The sequence below is a fragment of the Euleptes europaea genome, chromosome 4 (assembly GCF_029931775.1).
Source record: "Euleptes europaea isolate rEulEur1 chromosome 4, rEulEur1.hap1, whole genome shotgun sequence".
Classification (NCBI taxonomy): Eukaryota; Metazoa; Chordata; class Lepidosauria; order Squamata; family Sphaerodactylidae; genus Euleptes; species Euleptes europaea.
Genome location: NC_079315.1, coordinates 49,378,127 through 49,393,986, shown reverse-complemented (window position 1 = coordinate 49,393,986; position 15,860 = coordinate 49,378,127). Strand labels below are relative to the sequence as shown.

Here is a 15,860-nt window from a genome sequence, read left to right as displayed (position 1 = left end):
AAATGGGGCAGGCTGAGGACTGAGAAGATTCCTGAGATCTAATAAAGCAAAGGATTTGGGAGCCTATAAGCCGCAAGGAAGGGTGCTCAGAAACACAGTAAGGAATGGCCTGAGAAAAAGTAGCCTGAAGGGGCAGTTGATGGCTTTTGGGAAAGGGCATATGAGACATGGGACTGAGGCAAGAAGCAAATAACCAGTTAAAGGCTTCTGAAAAAAACTCCATAGCCCTTTAGGTCACAAAGAACTATATGCTACCCTGGACCATTAAACTGATGGGAGTAAAATTTCCATAAGTACTTTAGAAGCAAAAACCAGGGGGACAGTTGGTTAGATTGCTAGACAGCAAAGGAATAGAAAGAGTTACTGAAGGGAGATTAGGGAAGTTGCTGAAGAACTAAATACCTTCTTCACACTTGTCTTAAAAGAGGCAGATGATAGATAGAAGCCAATGTCTGAGCCACTTTGGGGGGAAAGAATAAAACATGCAGAGATCTAAATAAAATGCAGGCAACAAGAAATGAAGTCCTGGGTCTAAACAACAAATTAAAAATTAACAAGTCACCAATCTGCTTAGCACACACCTAAGAATTCTTAAAGAACTCAAATGTGAAGCTGAAGCCACAGTTTGTTTCTTTTTGAAAAGGATCAATGATATGCAGTAAATTACAGGCCTATTAGCCTCTTTCCTGAATGCATTAATGTAAAACTATATTAAAGCTAGAATTACTAGACAAATATACTTACTGAGGAACACTCAACATGGTATCTGAAAAGGGAACTCCTGCCTCACTAACCTTCTGGAATTGTTTTGAGAATATCAGTACTGCATCCAGATAAAGATGATCTTTCAAAAATCTTTTGATGCAGCAAATTTAGCAATCATGGGATCAGTGGAGAGGAAGCAGAGGATAAAAATAAATAATTTTCTCAATGGCTAAAAGTATTGGGACTCTGTCTTGTGACTAATGCCACTGATTGATTTATGAGTAGTTTTGAGTCAAGAGTGAGCATGAGTTTGCCATTGTCATCAAACAATTCAGGATGGTGAAAGCACAGGCAAACAGCAAAATGCTCTAAAGGATCACCCATATGGGGTGAATGAGCAGCAATATCTATACATGACTCATCGTAAGTAGGTGTCAAATGATGAACAACTAGACAAAAAATCAGAGCTATTTCACACTAACAGGATGTGAAAAGGATCAGGAGGAGCAGTTGTAGGTGATGGTTCAACTTAAAGGTCAACTCAGTAAGTGATAACAGAAAAGGGCAAAGTCCATGCTGAGGTCATTAGAAATTAAAATGTCAGTTTTCTAATGCATTTATCAGTTTTCTAATGCATTTAACCAAAATTATAAGCAAAATTATAAGCAAAATTTCTATGATGAATAAAGTACTCAAGAATAGAAGAAACACATTTTTAGATTTATAAAATTATGTTTGCTGTGTACCCACTTTGGGTAGAGATAATTTTTCTCCATCTTATACAACATTCAGCAACTCAGCAACTGAGATTCAACACAGACAAAAGAATCTGTTCACACAATGTATAATAACCGTAGAGAATTAACTGCTACACATATGGGGTGGATACACCGGATGTACAGGTGGGGATGGCTACTGGCTTAGATGGCTTCAAAACAGGATTATGCAACTTCAAGAAGGCCTGGTTTACCACCCATGATGATTAAATTAAATGTAACCTCCTGCAAAGGCAGAACATTTCTGAATACCAGTGTGTAAAGTGCCATCTAGTGGTGACCCCTTCTGGGGTTTTCAAGGCAAGAGACTAACAGAGTGGTTTGCCTCTGCATAGCAACCCTGGTATTCCTTGGTGGTGTCCCTGACCCTGCTTAGCAGCCGAGATCTGAGGAGACTGGGCTAGCCTAGGCCATCCAGGTCAGGGCAAATACCAGTTATCAGGAGTCAAACAGGAAGGTTCATCTCTTGCCCTTATGCCTGGACTTTGGCCTTCCTGAAATTATGTAACTGACCACAGTCTAGATTGGTCTAATCCAGAAAGGCAATGTGAATTACTTCTGTGGGTTGGATCCAGACTGCATTTTTCCAGTGGCAGAATGGAAATTTCCTCTCCCTTTCACTGCAGCTCACTGAACTCCGATTTAGTCTGGATTTAGCCCTGTAGTTGTACCAGCTTGTTTCCGGCCAAACAGCATTGCCATTTGCAGAAGCTGGGGGCAGTGGTTTCCACCAATTTCTCCTCCCACTGCAGGCCCCCATTTTTGCCTGTTATGTTCATAATGATCTGCTGACAATATTTCAGGGGACTCACTGGGCTGCAGATGGAGGAAAAATCACTGCAAAGTCCATGGATGGTTGAATAAATATCACTTTCATCACTGTGTGATCATTTAGTTCTTTGTAACACTGTGGCTAATTCCAATGTAATAGTTCATCCTCAAGTGAGTGGTTTTGAATAGAAACCTAAGAATGAGACCTTTTGCTGTGAGCATGTATCCTAGATTCCTCTTGGTTCCTTCAGGCAAGATTGTCCTTAGGAAAATTCCATAAAGGTCACCTGTGCAGAGATAATATTTGCATATGTTGTGTGCTCACAGGATTATGTTGAACAGTCCTTACATGAGTGGGGAATGTTATGCAAGAATCTGCATTTGGGATGCCAGGAAAGGTGTGAATGAATGCCATATCCTTACTATGCTAAAGCCAGGTAAGCATCCAGATACCTGCTGATGCTGAGGAAAACTTGATTGGATTATTTCCTTTGTAGGTGGGGTCCCTTGAACAAGCAATGCTTGATGCCCTGGTGTTGGACAGAGTGGATTTTGTGAAATTGCTCATAGAGAATGGAGTAAGCATGCACCGTTTTCTCACCATCTCCAGACTAGAGGAATTGTACAATACGGTAGGGCCAAGCTAAGCAAATTTTCTATGTTTGTTTGTTTCACCTTCACACAAAGTTAGAATGGTGCACACAAAATCATCCAGCAAGCTCTTAATAAATGAGTTAATGGCTGCTGTAAATCATTATATATCTCTGCCATTTAAGATTTGACACTTGTAATGAAATCTCACTACAACTCACATGCTTGTTCCAACTGTGTCCTGTATCAGCCATTAAAACATCCTTGTCTAAAATGGCAAGCATCCATGACCTATCTCTTACAATTTTTTATCAGTAGAAAAGAGAAAGTGATGCTATTGCGGTTTTTTAAACTAATACAAAATGTAACATTGCTTTTTGTAATTTCTGTGTGAAACTATTGCCTTTGAGCTGACTGTTCTTTAAGAAGACCTTTGGGAAGTTACAGGGTTCTGTTTAGCTGCAACACTTCCCACAGCAACACTTCCCACAGCATACCAGCATACCTGCCATCATTGTCAAAACTGCAAATTAGCCAAGAAAGACGTAAAGAAGGGGAGGGGCTGTGGCTCAGCAGTAAAGCATCTGCTTGGCATGCAGAAGGTCCCAGGTTCAATCCCCAGCATCTCCAGTTAAAGGGGCAAATAGGTGATGTGAAAGACCTCTGCCTGAGACCCTGGAGAGCCGCTGCCGGTCTGAGTAGACAGTACTGACTTTGATGGACCAAGGGTCTGATTCAGTATAAGGCAGCTTCATGTGTTCATGTGTTCATGTGAACTGTGAGACAGTGTCAGAAGAAGTCAATTTTAGAGTTGCCACCTTTTTGCTCCCTGACTAAGGTTTTGTGGTTTAAGAGGCAGGTAACAACCTGAAGAGGTGCCATGTTCCCCAGCACTGAAGTTCAGGGATAGAAAGGAGTGCCACCTATTGAGTTTCTCTAACTTTCAGTTATTTAAAAGCACAGAGTTTAATGTTGTGGAGGGGAGGTGCTAATCACAAGCCTGTTTCAGATGTTTGCTACATGCTGGAGTATTATTATGGGCACCTGACCATATATCTAAAGTATGATGAGGGTGTTCCATGTATGTATGGCCATTGCTCATGTGATATCTTTCTCCCCTCCTCTCATTTTTGAAAGGGAAGGATTGTACAAATCAGATGGTCATATGTATAGATGGTATCCATGTGAAGCTTTCATATGAAATGTTACCTTAGGTCCATCTAGTGCTGCAGCCAGCATTTACTGAAATCTCAAAATGACTGTTCTATTTGTATCTGACATAAGCAATTAAAAATATTTTTCTAGCCATGTTTAAATGTTATTTTTCCATACCATGGTGTTAATTTTACAGTGGTCAAAGAGAGAATCATTCTTTTTCCCATAAAAAGCATTGTGTTGGCTACATTCCAACAAAATAATTCCCACAACCCTGGAAAGGACCCTGCCCCTCTCCTTGCCTTTTACTCACAGAAATGAAGCTTGGAAAGCTGTAGTTAGTAACAGCCACTGAGGGGCTCTGTTTCTTAAAGCTACAGACGCTCCTTTTATCATTTTGGGGGTTTTTTTAGATTTGGATTTTTTTGTAGATTTCACATTTTTCTGCAAACCGGGGGTGTTTTTCAGGTTTGTAGAAAAACCTGTCCTGCCCTTTCACAGCTCCAATCACCTGATTTAAGTAACCTCAGATTTGGCCGACTTGGCTATTATTAGTAGAGATAGCTCAAGTAAGCATAGTCTACCATCTAGTATATGGTTGAGTTTAAATCAAAAATTAAAGAGAGACTACATTGTACTTAGTAATAATACAGAAATTTGGAACTGGGAAGTCTGGAAAGGAACTCTACACTGAAGTTGGAAAACCCTTCAACATTATGGGTGGGGTTTTATGTATTCCCAAATGCTGACTCTTGATGGGGTGAAACTAGTTCCATCTGCCTCCATAGGATCTTGGGTGTGACTTTGGATACCTCCCTTTCTTTGGAGACCCAAGTCATATTTACAGGACCGCCTCACTTGACATAGCCCCCCGGAGAGCAGACAATCTCCTGGTGATCCCTGGCCCAAAATCCATCTGGCTGTCCTCAACCAAGGCCAGAGCTTTTTCAGCACTGGCCCCAACTGGTGGAACTCTCTGGCTAAGCAGACCTAAGCTTTAAAAGATCTTGCCCAGTTCCGGAAGGGACTGCGAGACAGAGAGGTTCTGCCAGGCTTATGGTTGAGGACAGCGATGGTCTTATAACAACGGAAACTGCAGCTGCTGGCCTGAACTCTGGACCTCCCTCCTGCTTCCTCTTCCCAGTCTCCCCACCAGCTCCCTCATTCCTTGATCACAATTCTATGTCTATGTTGGTACTTCTGATCTGATGACCAGAATGTTTTAATTTTACGCTATGTCTGCTGCAGGGAGCAAATTAGTGAGTCAAAGGCACCATTATTTTTGCACCTGTTTTCAGGATCATATTGAATCATCGTTTTATTGTTTTCCCCATATTTTGTTAATCAGTTGAGTTTTATTGTTTATCCTTTAAAGTACAATGCCCTGAGCCCTGCCTTGGCAGGGGGAGGGTGGGCTATAGATATGATTAATAAATAAGTTTCAGAGGATTAAAAGAAATGGACAGGGCACTGAGATTTACCTGCCACAATGATGCAAGCATTTTCCCAAAAAAGCTGTACCAGTGTTCATGTAATTATCATACTGGTATGTAAATTACTTCTTTAGATCATTACTTCTGTGAATAATTTGGAGTGGTATTGATGCTTATTGAAGTAATCCAAATTAAATATGTCTGATATGTGAATGGTCCTTCAAAATTCACTGTGACAAAATACAATGAATATTGTAGTATTCTCTAAGGAGAAAACTATATTTATGGAGATTTTGCAAAAGATTGATAAAATAGGTAACTTTAATGCTGTCATTAGTTTTTTAGACTTTTACGGAGCCATATATAAAGACAGCTGAGCACTTTGATTTTTGTTTCCGTCAATGTCCACTAAACAGATAAAAGTTGTTTGATTCTCTGTTTTCAATCATTTTCAGAGACATGGGCCATCCAATACATTGTATCATCTTGTCAGAGATGTCAAAAAGGTAAGAGTCCAACAGATGGACAGTAGCTTGAAGGTAATGCTTTTTGTCATTAGAAATAGCCCCTGTTTTGCATGAGCTTTCAGTGGGAGCCCTTCCTATCTTCTGCCATTCCAACTGTGCAGTGTGTGTTTGTACTGTCTCAATTTTCTGTGTATAATGCAGTTAACTAATTACTGTGCTGCTATCTCAGTGGTTTTTAAATGCTTTGGAAACAGTGCTTTTTATAGCTGGAATTATAGGTTTGTAAATTTATGCTGTTAGCTATATTTTTTATACCCACCATTATTTTGGACTCTAATCGCCATGTTGTAGTCCAGTGCTGGATCCTGCAAATATCTAATTGTGCTGAATCTTGAATCACTGGAATATTTTCAGTTTCATTTTGTGCTACATGCTATGGAACCCCTCATCTCCATTAAAACAAAAACAAAAAGAATGCCGTTTAACAAGAAATCTGTTGCTCTCTGAGCCATTATCAGAACTTGAATTGGGCGATGATGGAATTTTATGAACACCCATTGGATGAAAAATGAAGTTTAAAAAACTGATAAGAAAAAAAATATTGTACAGGATTTTTTATGATCATGAGAAGAAAGAGGGGCCCTGCTGGATCAGATCAATGGCCCATCTAGCTCAGCATTTTTTTCACATAGTAGCAAACCAGATGCCCATGGAAGGCAACAAGCCAGGCAGGGAGAGTAAGGCCTCCCCTTGTTGCTGCTGCCTTCCGGTAGGGTTATTGCTTTTGATCATGGACATTCCGTAAGTCATCGTTGTTAACAGCTATTTATGCACTGATCCTCTGTGAATTTGTTTATTCCTCTTTTAAAGTCATCTAAGTTAGTGGTCATAGCTATACCTTGTGGCAGTGAATTCCACTATTTACTTGTTTAATGAAGAAGTTCTTCTTCTTGTGTGTTCTGAATCCACTACTAATGAGCTTCATGGGCAGCCCCCAAGTTCTTGTATTATGTAGTGATTTGCATATTACAGAGTACACACATTGGGTCTGGATCCCTACCCTGTGCAATGGTCAGATGTGCTAAATGGGTTGGGTTATGCCAACAAACACCCCCCAGGACCATTTTAGGACATGAAAACAGCATGGGGGAGGAGAAGGCTGAAGCCTGTTCTCCACGTGTGCCATGGTCCTGGTCTAAATCAGTCAATTCCCCTGAGAATTGAGAGAACCCGTGACCCACATCTGAGGATTACAGAGGGTAGAAACTCTGCACCCAACCTGTATTCTCTGTAATGTGGGATTTTTTGCATTGACATTTATTCAGTAATCAAAAATTAACTAGAGTTGTGGACTATCAGGTAGACAACCTTAAGTTTCTGCACCAATTCAGTTGTTTACATGCAGAAATCAAAGCCAGAGATAATCATTTAAGGCATTCTACTTTTCTTGCTGTTACAAGCAACAGTTTTTGTATGAAAATGTGTGACTATTTTTGTGCCATTCACTGTTTTGGAATCTTCCTCCTCCTCCTCTGTCTCTGCTCCTTATCAGAAACACTAAGTCCCAGTGTTTCAATGGCACCTAATGAGTCTGTTGTAGTGAAATTAAACTGGGTTGCACTCAAGCATTTTCCTACCTAAGAAATGTTTTTGTAACAAGTTTAAGTAGCTTTTAGGAAAATATGCCAAGACCTTGACGCTTTTATGAAACTTGCTGTTTTTTATGCCCAAGAAGCAGAGTGAGCCCTGGCTTGGGTCACTGAGCGACGAATACAAAGAAGTCAAAAGCAATGTCCCATTGGGTTCAATCAGAAATTTATCCTATTAGGAGATACCTTTTCATTTTATAAATGATGAGAAAGTCTTAAGCGGTGCTACAATATATTGGACTGCTTACTATGATTCCATACTGGAGCAGTGGCATTCCTTCCTCTTCAATCAATCAAGGAGCCTGACACAGATTTAAATGAAGTGGCATTCTAGAAAGTTGTCTCTTAGTGGAATTTATCATTATTTTGACAGTCAACTGGTTCACTGTGCACGGCTGAGACAGATGATTGTTCTGAAGCAGGTCATCTAGTTCAGATGCATTTCGAAGCTTGGCAGCAACACTGTCAATTTTACCTCTAATCTGTCGGGATCTAAAATAAATCAGGTTTAAAATGTGCCATGTTGAGATATTACCCATACAACAATCTATGTCTGCTTGGTTTTAGTGAAGAACAGTTTGCATATAAGGACTACTGGGTAATTTAAGCCTGTATGCCTTCAAAGTTCTTGCAAATTCAACAACCAAATATGAGCACTACATAGAAAAAGTAACAAAGTAATAGATGGCAAGCGTCAAGGATAGGGGAAGATAGGTTCTGTGAACCTGGAAAGTCTGGAAAGTCTGCTTACTTTTACAGTGTAATCCTAAACAAAGTTACACCCTTTGAAGTCCATAGACTTAAAAAAGTTTACAAGAGTGTACTTCTGTTTAGGATGACCTATTAATAAGGTAGCATTGCACCAGTTTAAGGCAGGGATGTCGAACTCATTTGTTAGTAAGGCTGGATATAACATAAATGTCACTTGGTCAGGCCGGGCCATGTGCACATAAATAAATAAATACCATATGTAATGCCAGATACTGGAGATAGAAACTTTACAAAATACACAGGCAAAGTCAATTAAATGATATTGTTTTTTACTTAAAACACAAAAAAGTTTACAACAATAACATTCTTACAGTATTTTCTTTAATTTAAGTCTTATTGTTATTTTGTAAAGTATGCTTGTATTTTAAGATATATATATATATATATATATATATATATATATATATATATATATATATATATATATAATTGACTGTGAAAGTTTCTTCTATGAAGTTTGTATGTCTAGTTCCTGCCATTAATTCTGTTAAAAATTTTAAACCAGGGGGCTGACAAACCTGCAGTTGGCTCACCAGCCCAGATCTGGACACGGGGTGGCAGCGTGGCTGTCTTGGCTGGCAGCCACACTGCCACAGCAGACACACCAGCCAAGATCTGGACTAGGGGAGGACTGGCTGCCTTGACTAGTGCGCTTGCAGCTCTCTCCCAGTCCAGAAAGACAGGGAGAAAGAGAGAGAGAAGAGAAAGAGAAATAAAGAGGGAGAAAGAGAGCAACAGAAAGAGTGAAACAGATAGGGGAGAGGGAGGGGGGAAAGAAAGAAAGAAAGAAAGAAAGAAAGAAAGAAAGAAAGAAAGAAAGAAAGAAAGAAAGAAAGAGAAAGGGAGGGAAAGAAAGAAAGAAAGAAAGAAAGAAAGAAAGAAAGAAAGAAAAAGAAAGAGAGAGAAAAGAGAAAGGGAAGGAGAGAAAGGGAGGGAGAGAGAGAAAGAAAGAGAAACAAAGGAAGAAAGAGAGAGACAGAAAGAGTGAAACAGATAGGGGAGAGGGAGAGGGGAGGAGAGGAGGAGAGGGAGGGAGAGAAAGGAAGGAAGGAAAGGGAGGGAGGGAGGGAGGGAGGGAAAGAAGGAAAGGAGGCTTCAGGCTGGCACGTGGAGCCGGATCCAACCTGTGCGCGCCTGGGAAGGGAGGAGGGAGGCTTCAGGCTGGTGCGTGGGGCCGGATGCGGCCCCAGGAAGCCCAGAAAAGGTTTGTGGGGCGAAAAGGGGTCTAGCTGCCTCGGCTCCATGGGCCGGAGAAAAGCCCTTCGGGGGCTGCATCTGGCCCAGGGGCTGCATGTTTGACACCCCTGGTTTAAGGTATGCTAAATCACGTTTTCTATGTTCACAAACCTCTTTTCCACAAAGCATGCAAATGTGTGAGTGTTACCAACCATAATAAATGTTATTTATGAATGAAACATAACATCATTATTGAAATCAGCAAATCTCAACTTTTTTACCCTGACAGAGTCTTCTTATATGACTATAATTTATTCTGTATTCCTCTGTGGATCTTTCACATAACAACAACCCCCCTGAATTATTATCTCACTCACAATCTCTAGTCTCAATCCCATGTGAGGAGCACCAAATGCTGGCCTCACATAATGCAAGCGGCCTTGCTGCTGCTTTTTAAATAGAGGATGATGCACACTCCTGTTGTGAGAAAGAGCAGACCTTTCAGAGAAGTAGTAATAGGGGACCTTTAAAGGTTCACAGGGTATTGGTGCATAGGGAGGAAGGGGCAGCCTAACCTTTCCAGCACTGGATATTTCTTTTTTATTTTAGAGGGCTTCTTGACTGTTGAAAATAGGTGCTGCCGCGTGGTCCTTCAAATCCGACTATATCCTCTATATGATGTATGCTATTCTAATTAGTTTGGGGCAAGTGTAGCATATTACTCATTAGACCCCCTCAGTTTACTTAATAAATGGAAGGTCTCTGATATATGAATATCAGCCGCCTCCAGTTGGAGTGGAAATTGTATTTGACCTAGCATGTCTACTCTCTCCAGGGCTTAATGAGCTGCTCAAACTAACCATGGGGAAATAATTGGGGTGAAGTCACAAGCAGGCAAGGCAATCTGAGAGTGGAGCATTTGATACCGGAGGTCAGTAAGTTGCTTCCACAACAGCGTTATCTCCGTCTGCTCCTTAAAGCAGGCTGGTCCTCAGAACGAGGCGGGCCTGGCAATTAATCACTCTCCTCCGTCAGCAGCTGTGCGCCTCTCTTGAAGACACGCTGATTTACGCCTTTCACTCATTAGCTGCCTCGTCTTTCTTCGTCTTTGTTCTCCTGGAGAGCATTCCTCTGTTTGCTGGCCTCCCGAGGGGCCCTGCAGCCCTTCTGACTGCTTTGTTGTTTCCATCGGCACTCTCCCATCATCTGATGTTTCAGGAGGTTCTGCCACTGCAGTTTCTGGAGGGGCTGCTACTCGTTCCGGTTCTTCCTCAGATGAGCCAGAATCTTGGGCCACGACAATAACATTTCTTGTGCATATGCTCTGTTACCACTGCAGTTGCAGCATCATCAAGAGATACATGGAGAATTGTCTCCATATGGAAGCAGCCTTAAAGGAAAAAATATTTAAAGTAGAGCAAATTGCCCTACATGCAAATTCTAACAAGAGAATCATATCTAGGGGGGGGGACTCTCTATCACAACTTGTTTGGCCCCAAGAGAGTAAGAATTGTTGGGGGGGGGAGTAAGTCACTAGACTTACAGGTTTGTCTCTAAAACTCAGACAAAAAACACACTAACAGCACATTCCTGGAAGCGCCAGCGGCCGCGCCCAAAAGCCTTGGCAGTGCCGGGCCTGGACGCCAATGGAGCCTGGTGCCACCGTCCGGACGCTGGCAAAGGCCACTGCGGCATCCCGAGAGGCATTCCCGGGGCATTACAGCGCCGGCTGGGGGGCAGGGCCACCATTAGGCACCCTCCTAAGCCATTATGGTTTGGGAACGCCCCTTATGCAGGTTGCACAGATTTTTGGTGCTTGGCAGAGGTTTCTCCTAAGCCTGGTTCAGGCATTCCACTCAGGAATGCACTGTTAGTCACAGAACCATGTGTTGCCCATCACCATTTTCTGAATATATAACTTTTCTAGGCATATAACTACACAGCAGAGAAAATCAATTACCAGATGCTCTGCTGAATGGTACATTTTGAAAGACATTTTTTCCACTTCTGGTTGCATGAATACCTGGTTTGCTAGTAAGGAGAATGTGGGCTGTCTTTGCAGGAAGTAAAAGTGACAGCTATGATCAGGAGGAAATATGCAGAAGCATTGTGGATCCTATTTCTTCAAAGTGCTAAGGATTCTAGATTGGATTTAAGAGGGGGGGACTCTAAAATAATATGGGTAAACTATCTAGAAGGTATTAATCCTGTCTCAGAATCAGTTCATAATGTTGTCGCAGAGGCAGACAGAGAGATGTATTCAGCACTGTGGGAGGCAGGCACAGGAAATATTCCTCAAAGATGATAACCCAGCAAGAGTGTTCAGGAAAATGCTTTTACCTTCATGCTCTTTTTGTTGTTGTTCTGCAGTGGTGTTTCCTATTTTCCTTTTCAGAAGAGCCTGAGTCCTGTATTCTTAAATTTATTATCTTCTATTACTGCTACCTTTTACTGCATCTTCTTATTTAATTTATGTCTTCTTTCCAAGCGTGAATATCCAGGTTTCGGTTGGATCAATTTTAAGGTGAATTAATTCACTAGCATAATAATACTATTTTTTGTTTTCTTAACTTGTTTATTTAATTCTTTAAAACTCTCATAGTTATAGAAAAGTCTGTGGAATAGATAAAATAATCAGCTATTTTCCTCTTCATGTTTGTTTTTTCTTCCAATCAAATTATAGGGAAACCTACCTCCAGATTATAGGATAAGTCTGATTGATATTGGCCTGGTGATTGAGTACCTGATGGGAGGAGCTTATCGCTGTAATTATACTCGAAAACGCTTCCGAACTCTCTATCACAACTTGTTTGGCCCCAAGAGAGTAAGAATTGTTGTGGGGGGGAGTAACTTTTTCATAGAGGCATAGGGTTCAGGGGGTGGGATAAGAGGTACATTGGGCATGTAAACAGCAAGATAAGACAAATGTCGACTGAATTATGTTATTTTGTGCATAAATGGTGTTGTGACTAAGTATTTCGTTCTAATCTAATATGCATTTTACAAACTCCACTTCATCACAATATTGAAATACACACACATCCTAATTACAGCCATAAATATGTACTTCCTAAGAAAGAGCTGACCGTGCACTATGAAAAGCTAAGCATGAGACTCAGGGATCAAGTTTCCCCAGTATAGAATTATTAAAAGTGTTGATGATATTCATGGGTGATCTAAGGAAGTTCATGTCATGCAATTTTCTTCTCCAGGAAAACACTGAACTGTACTTCATACATCATTAGCTTTTCTGTACCACATTTCCCTGCTTTAGCATTTTGCAAGAGTAGGTCAGTACTGATATGAGTCATGAAACCATTGTGTAGAAAGCCACAAGCAGTGAAAAAAGAGGATCGGGGGCGATGCTAGTGGCTTACGACATGTGCAAGAGTTGTGGTTCAAAACGTCCACAAGGAATCTTTCCTATCTTCCCCTTCTTTCTCCAGACCTTTGCACACAAATATCCTAACCCTAAAAAGTTATTCTCTCAATTTCCCTTCCCATGAACCTCCCTGCCCTGCATCCCTCATTATCTAACCTAACATCAAAGCTCATCTGTATTGGGAGCAAGACTCTCCTTTAGACCCAGTGAAATAGCCTACTGTATTTTACTTGATGCACTACTACAGTTCAGCATAAATTAACAAAACCTTTTGGTCTTCTAATATAAATGCTAGACTCCTATAACAAGAACAGTGCATATAGACTTAGATATGGAAGGAAGTTTACTGTTGATGTTAGTCTCTCTGCTTTAATAAACACATTATAAATCATTGTTCTTTTCTCTTTCTGTCTACAGCCCAAAGCCCTGAAACTCCTGGGAATGGAGGTAACTGGCATGTAATCAATTTTGACAACTTTTTTCCCTTTTCATTATCAGAGGCAAGCATATGTATTATCATTGTAGACTGCAACTCATGATGTAGTTAGTAAATTGATGAGATTTTACAAAAGAAAAGTGAGTTACTCATGACCGATAAGGTGAATCAGTTGTAGATTGTGATCATAGGGAAGACATTGACTGACAGTGCTGACTGACAGTACTGTGCAGTTGCTGAAGGCAATAGGGGCATTATATGGGAGAGGCGCTGTGGCTCAGTGGTAGAGCATCTGCTTGGCAACGAGAAGGTCCCAAGTTCAATCCCCAGCATTTCCAGTTGAAAGGATCAGGTAATAGGTGATGTGAAAGACCTCTACCTGAGACCCCAGTGATCTGCTGCCAGTCTAAGTAGACAGTACTGACCTTGATGGACCAGTGGTCTGGTTCAGTGTAAGGCAGCTTCATGTGTTCATTATATACATGAAGACAGTATCTAAGGGGCAGTCCATAGCTAGGTTAAAATACTTTCACAAGCTTTCCTTTCCAACAGCCTGCAAGAGGTGCAATCTGCTCTTCTACCCACACATAGATACACAAGGCGTGACTACTGTTCAAAGCCGATAAAAGATCAATAGCAAAAACTCAGCCCTGTGTCTATACAGTCCTTGAAAGCTTGCAACCCAATCTTTCTGCAATTCCACAAACCAGTTTCCTTTTCTAATATTATGAATATAACCTAGTTCTCAAGCGATATATTTCAAAGTGTTTGCAAGTTGCATCAAGGCTTTGAACATGGTCAGCAAAGTATTCATAACAGAATGCATCTGCACAGGGAAATTTGAGATAATGTGAATAACCTGTTTGCAACACTGTATGCAAAAGAAATATAGACAAACCTTTCAGCCTCTTCAGTAAAAAAATCCAGTGACAGGTAACAGTAGGATCACATAACAGAAACCAAAACAAAAAAGAAGAGGAAAATTTTCCCAGTCTAAATCATCCCTTCTATAAGCCGCTAAATCATACCCCCTCCCCAATTTGCTTCCTGGAGAAACTTATCTAGGCTTCATAAAGGAACTTGTATGTTCCCTTGTGAAGCAAATAGATGCTTGGGGTTCATTTAGCTTGGGATAATTTAAGCTAAGCACCCCATTGTCTAGGTCTTGCTTCCAGATTTGCATCCCTACAACCCTGCTGCTGCTTTAAGAAAAGTGGAAGATCTGATCCAGCAAAGGTTTGGTTTGTCTCTTTTTTGTATATAGGCTTGGGGAAGGACAGGCACAAAGGTATAGATATCCTTGAGGGAAAATACGATTACTGGCTGAGTAACTGATTCAGGCAAACTAAAGTAAGCAAGGTGAAAGGGGGTATTTGTGTCATGTGTGGCTTTATAAAGAGAATTATTTTCACAAAGTGAGAAAGACAGACTATAAATAACATAAATAAATAACACAAATAAACAAAATAAAAATACAGCATTAAGTGATTGACTGTTTTGCTCTGTTGGTTTTTTCTTCACATTTAACAGGATGATGTTCCCATACGAAGGGGAAGAAAGACAACTAAAAAACGAGAGGAGGAAGTGGATATTGACTTGGATGACCCTGAGATTAACCATTTCCCTTTCCCTTTCCATGAGTTGATGGTATGGGCTGTTCTTATGAAGCGACAGAAGATGGCCCTCTTCTTTTGGCAACATGGAGAGGAAGCCATGGCTAAAGCTTTAGTAGCCTGCAAGCTCTGCAAAGCCATGGCTCACGAAGCATCAGAGAATGATATGGTAGATGAATTATCTCAAGAACTGAATCACAACTCCAGGTTGAGTAATTAGTTTATTATTTATTCCTATTAACATTTATTAAAAATTACACCACTCCCTCTGAATTTTGTACAGTACAAAGACCATATGAGGAAGTCTTATAGTGTTCTCAAGTATTCAGACCTTGTATTTGCACTCCTGGCCATATTATGTCCAGTAATGATGAGGTGGACACCAACAATACTTGCCTGTGTAACTTTGCTGTTAGGACTTATTGTGCAGAAGGCATTCTTGGTTGACTTTAAAGGTTATAACAGCCTATATAAAGGAGATGAAAGTGTCTCAGTTATGTAGGAGGCAGACTATCTAAGGCTTTTACAGTCAAAATTAGCATCATAAATTACACCTGTAAGGTAATAGGGTAGTCAGTGCAGATGCCACATAATTCATACAATGCACACTCAGCAGCTCAAACCTATTAAGAGGAAGGTTATTGCATGTTGTACCACCTAGGGCTGCCCAGCATAGCACATTTTAACAGTAAAACCTGGGAGTTACGAAATTTCTAGATATTTCTTGACTGGACAGGCCTTCTGAAAAAATGGGGGGGGGGGAGTGAAAGAAATTCCTGGGCCCACCCACCTGCACCTGTGATTCAAGATTTACTTGTGATCACTAGGAAGCCAGAGAAAGCCAAACATCATCTACTATGAGTGTAGTTAACAGAGAAGCATACATAGACATGCAAACACCCCATCTCTCAAATAGCAAGATCTGCCAGTTGTCA

General features: G+C 40.8%; 1 protein-coding gene across 2 annotated transcripts in view; it reads left to right on the top strand.

Annotated features, from left to right (window-relative positions):
* The window catches only part of TRPM3 (transient receptor potential cation channel subfamily M member 3), a 315,268-nt gene that overhangs the window by 250,953 nt on the left and 48,455 nt on the right, over positions 1–15,860 (top strand). Inside the window, exons 11-16 of one of the 2 annotated variants that reach the window (XM_056847835.1) lie at positions 2,750–2,884; positions 5,887–5,937; positions 11,983–12,018; positions 12,178–12,318; positions 13,294–13,323; positions 14,843–15,132. In XM_056847835.1, coding sequence (XP_056703813.1) covers positions 2,750–2,884; positions 5,887–5,937; positions 11,983–12,018; positions 12,178–12,318; positions 13,294–13,323; positions 14,843–15,132 — 683 coding nt within the window. The remainder of the gene's footprint in view (positions 1–2,749; positions 2,885–5,886; positions 5,938–11,982; positions 12,019–12,177; positions 12,319–13,293; positions 13,324–14,842; positions 15,133–15,860) is intronic. The other variant, XM_056847836.1, reaches the window with a different exon arrangement.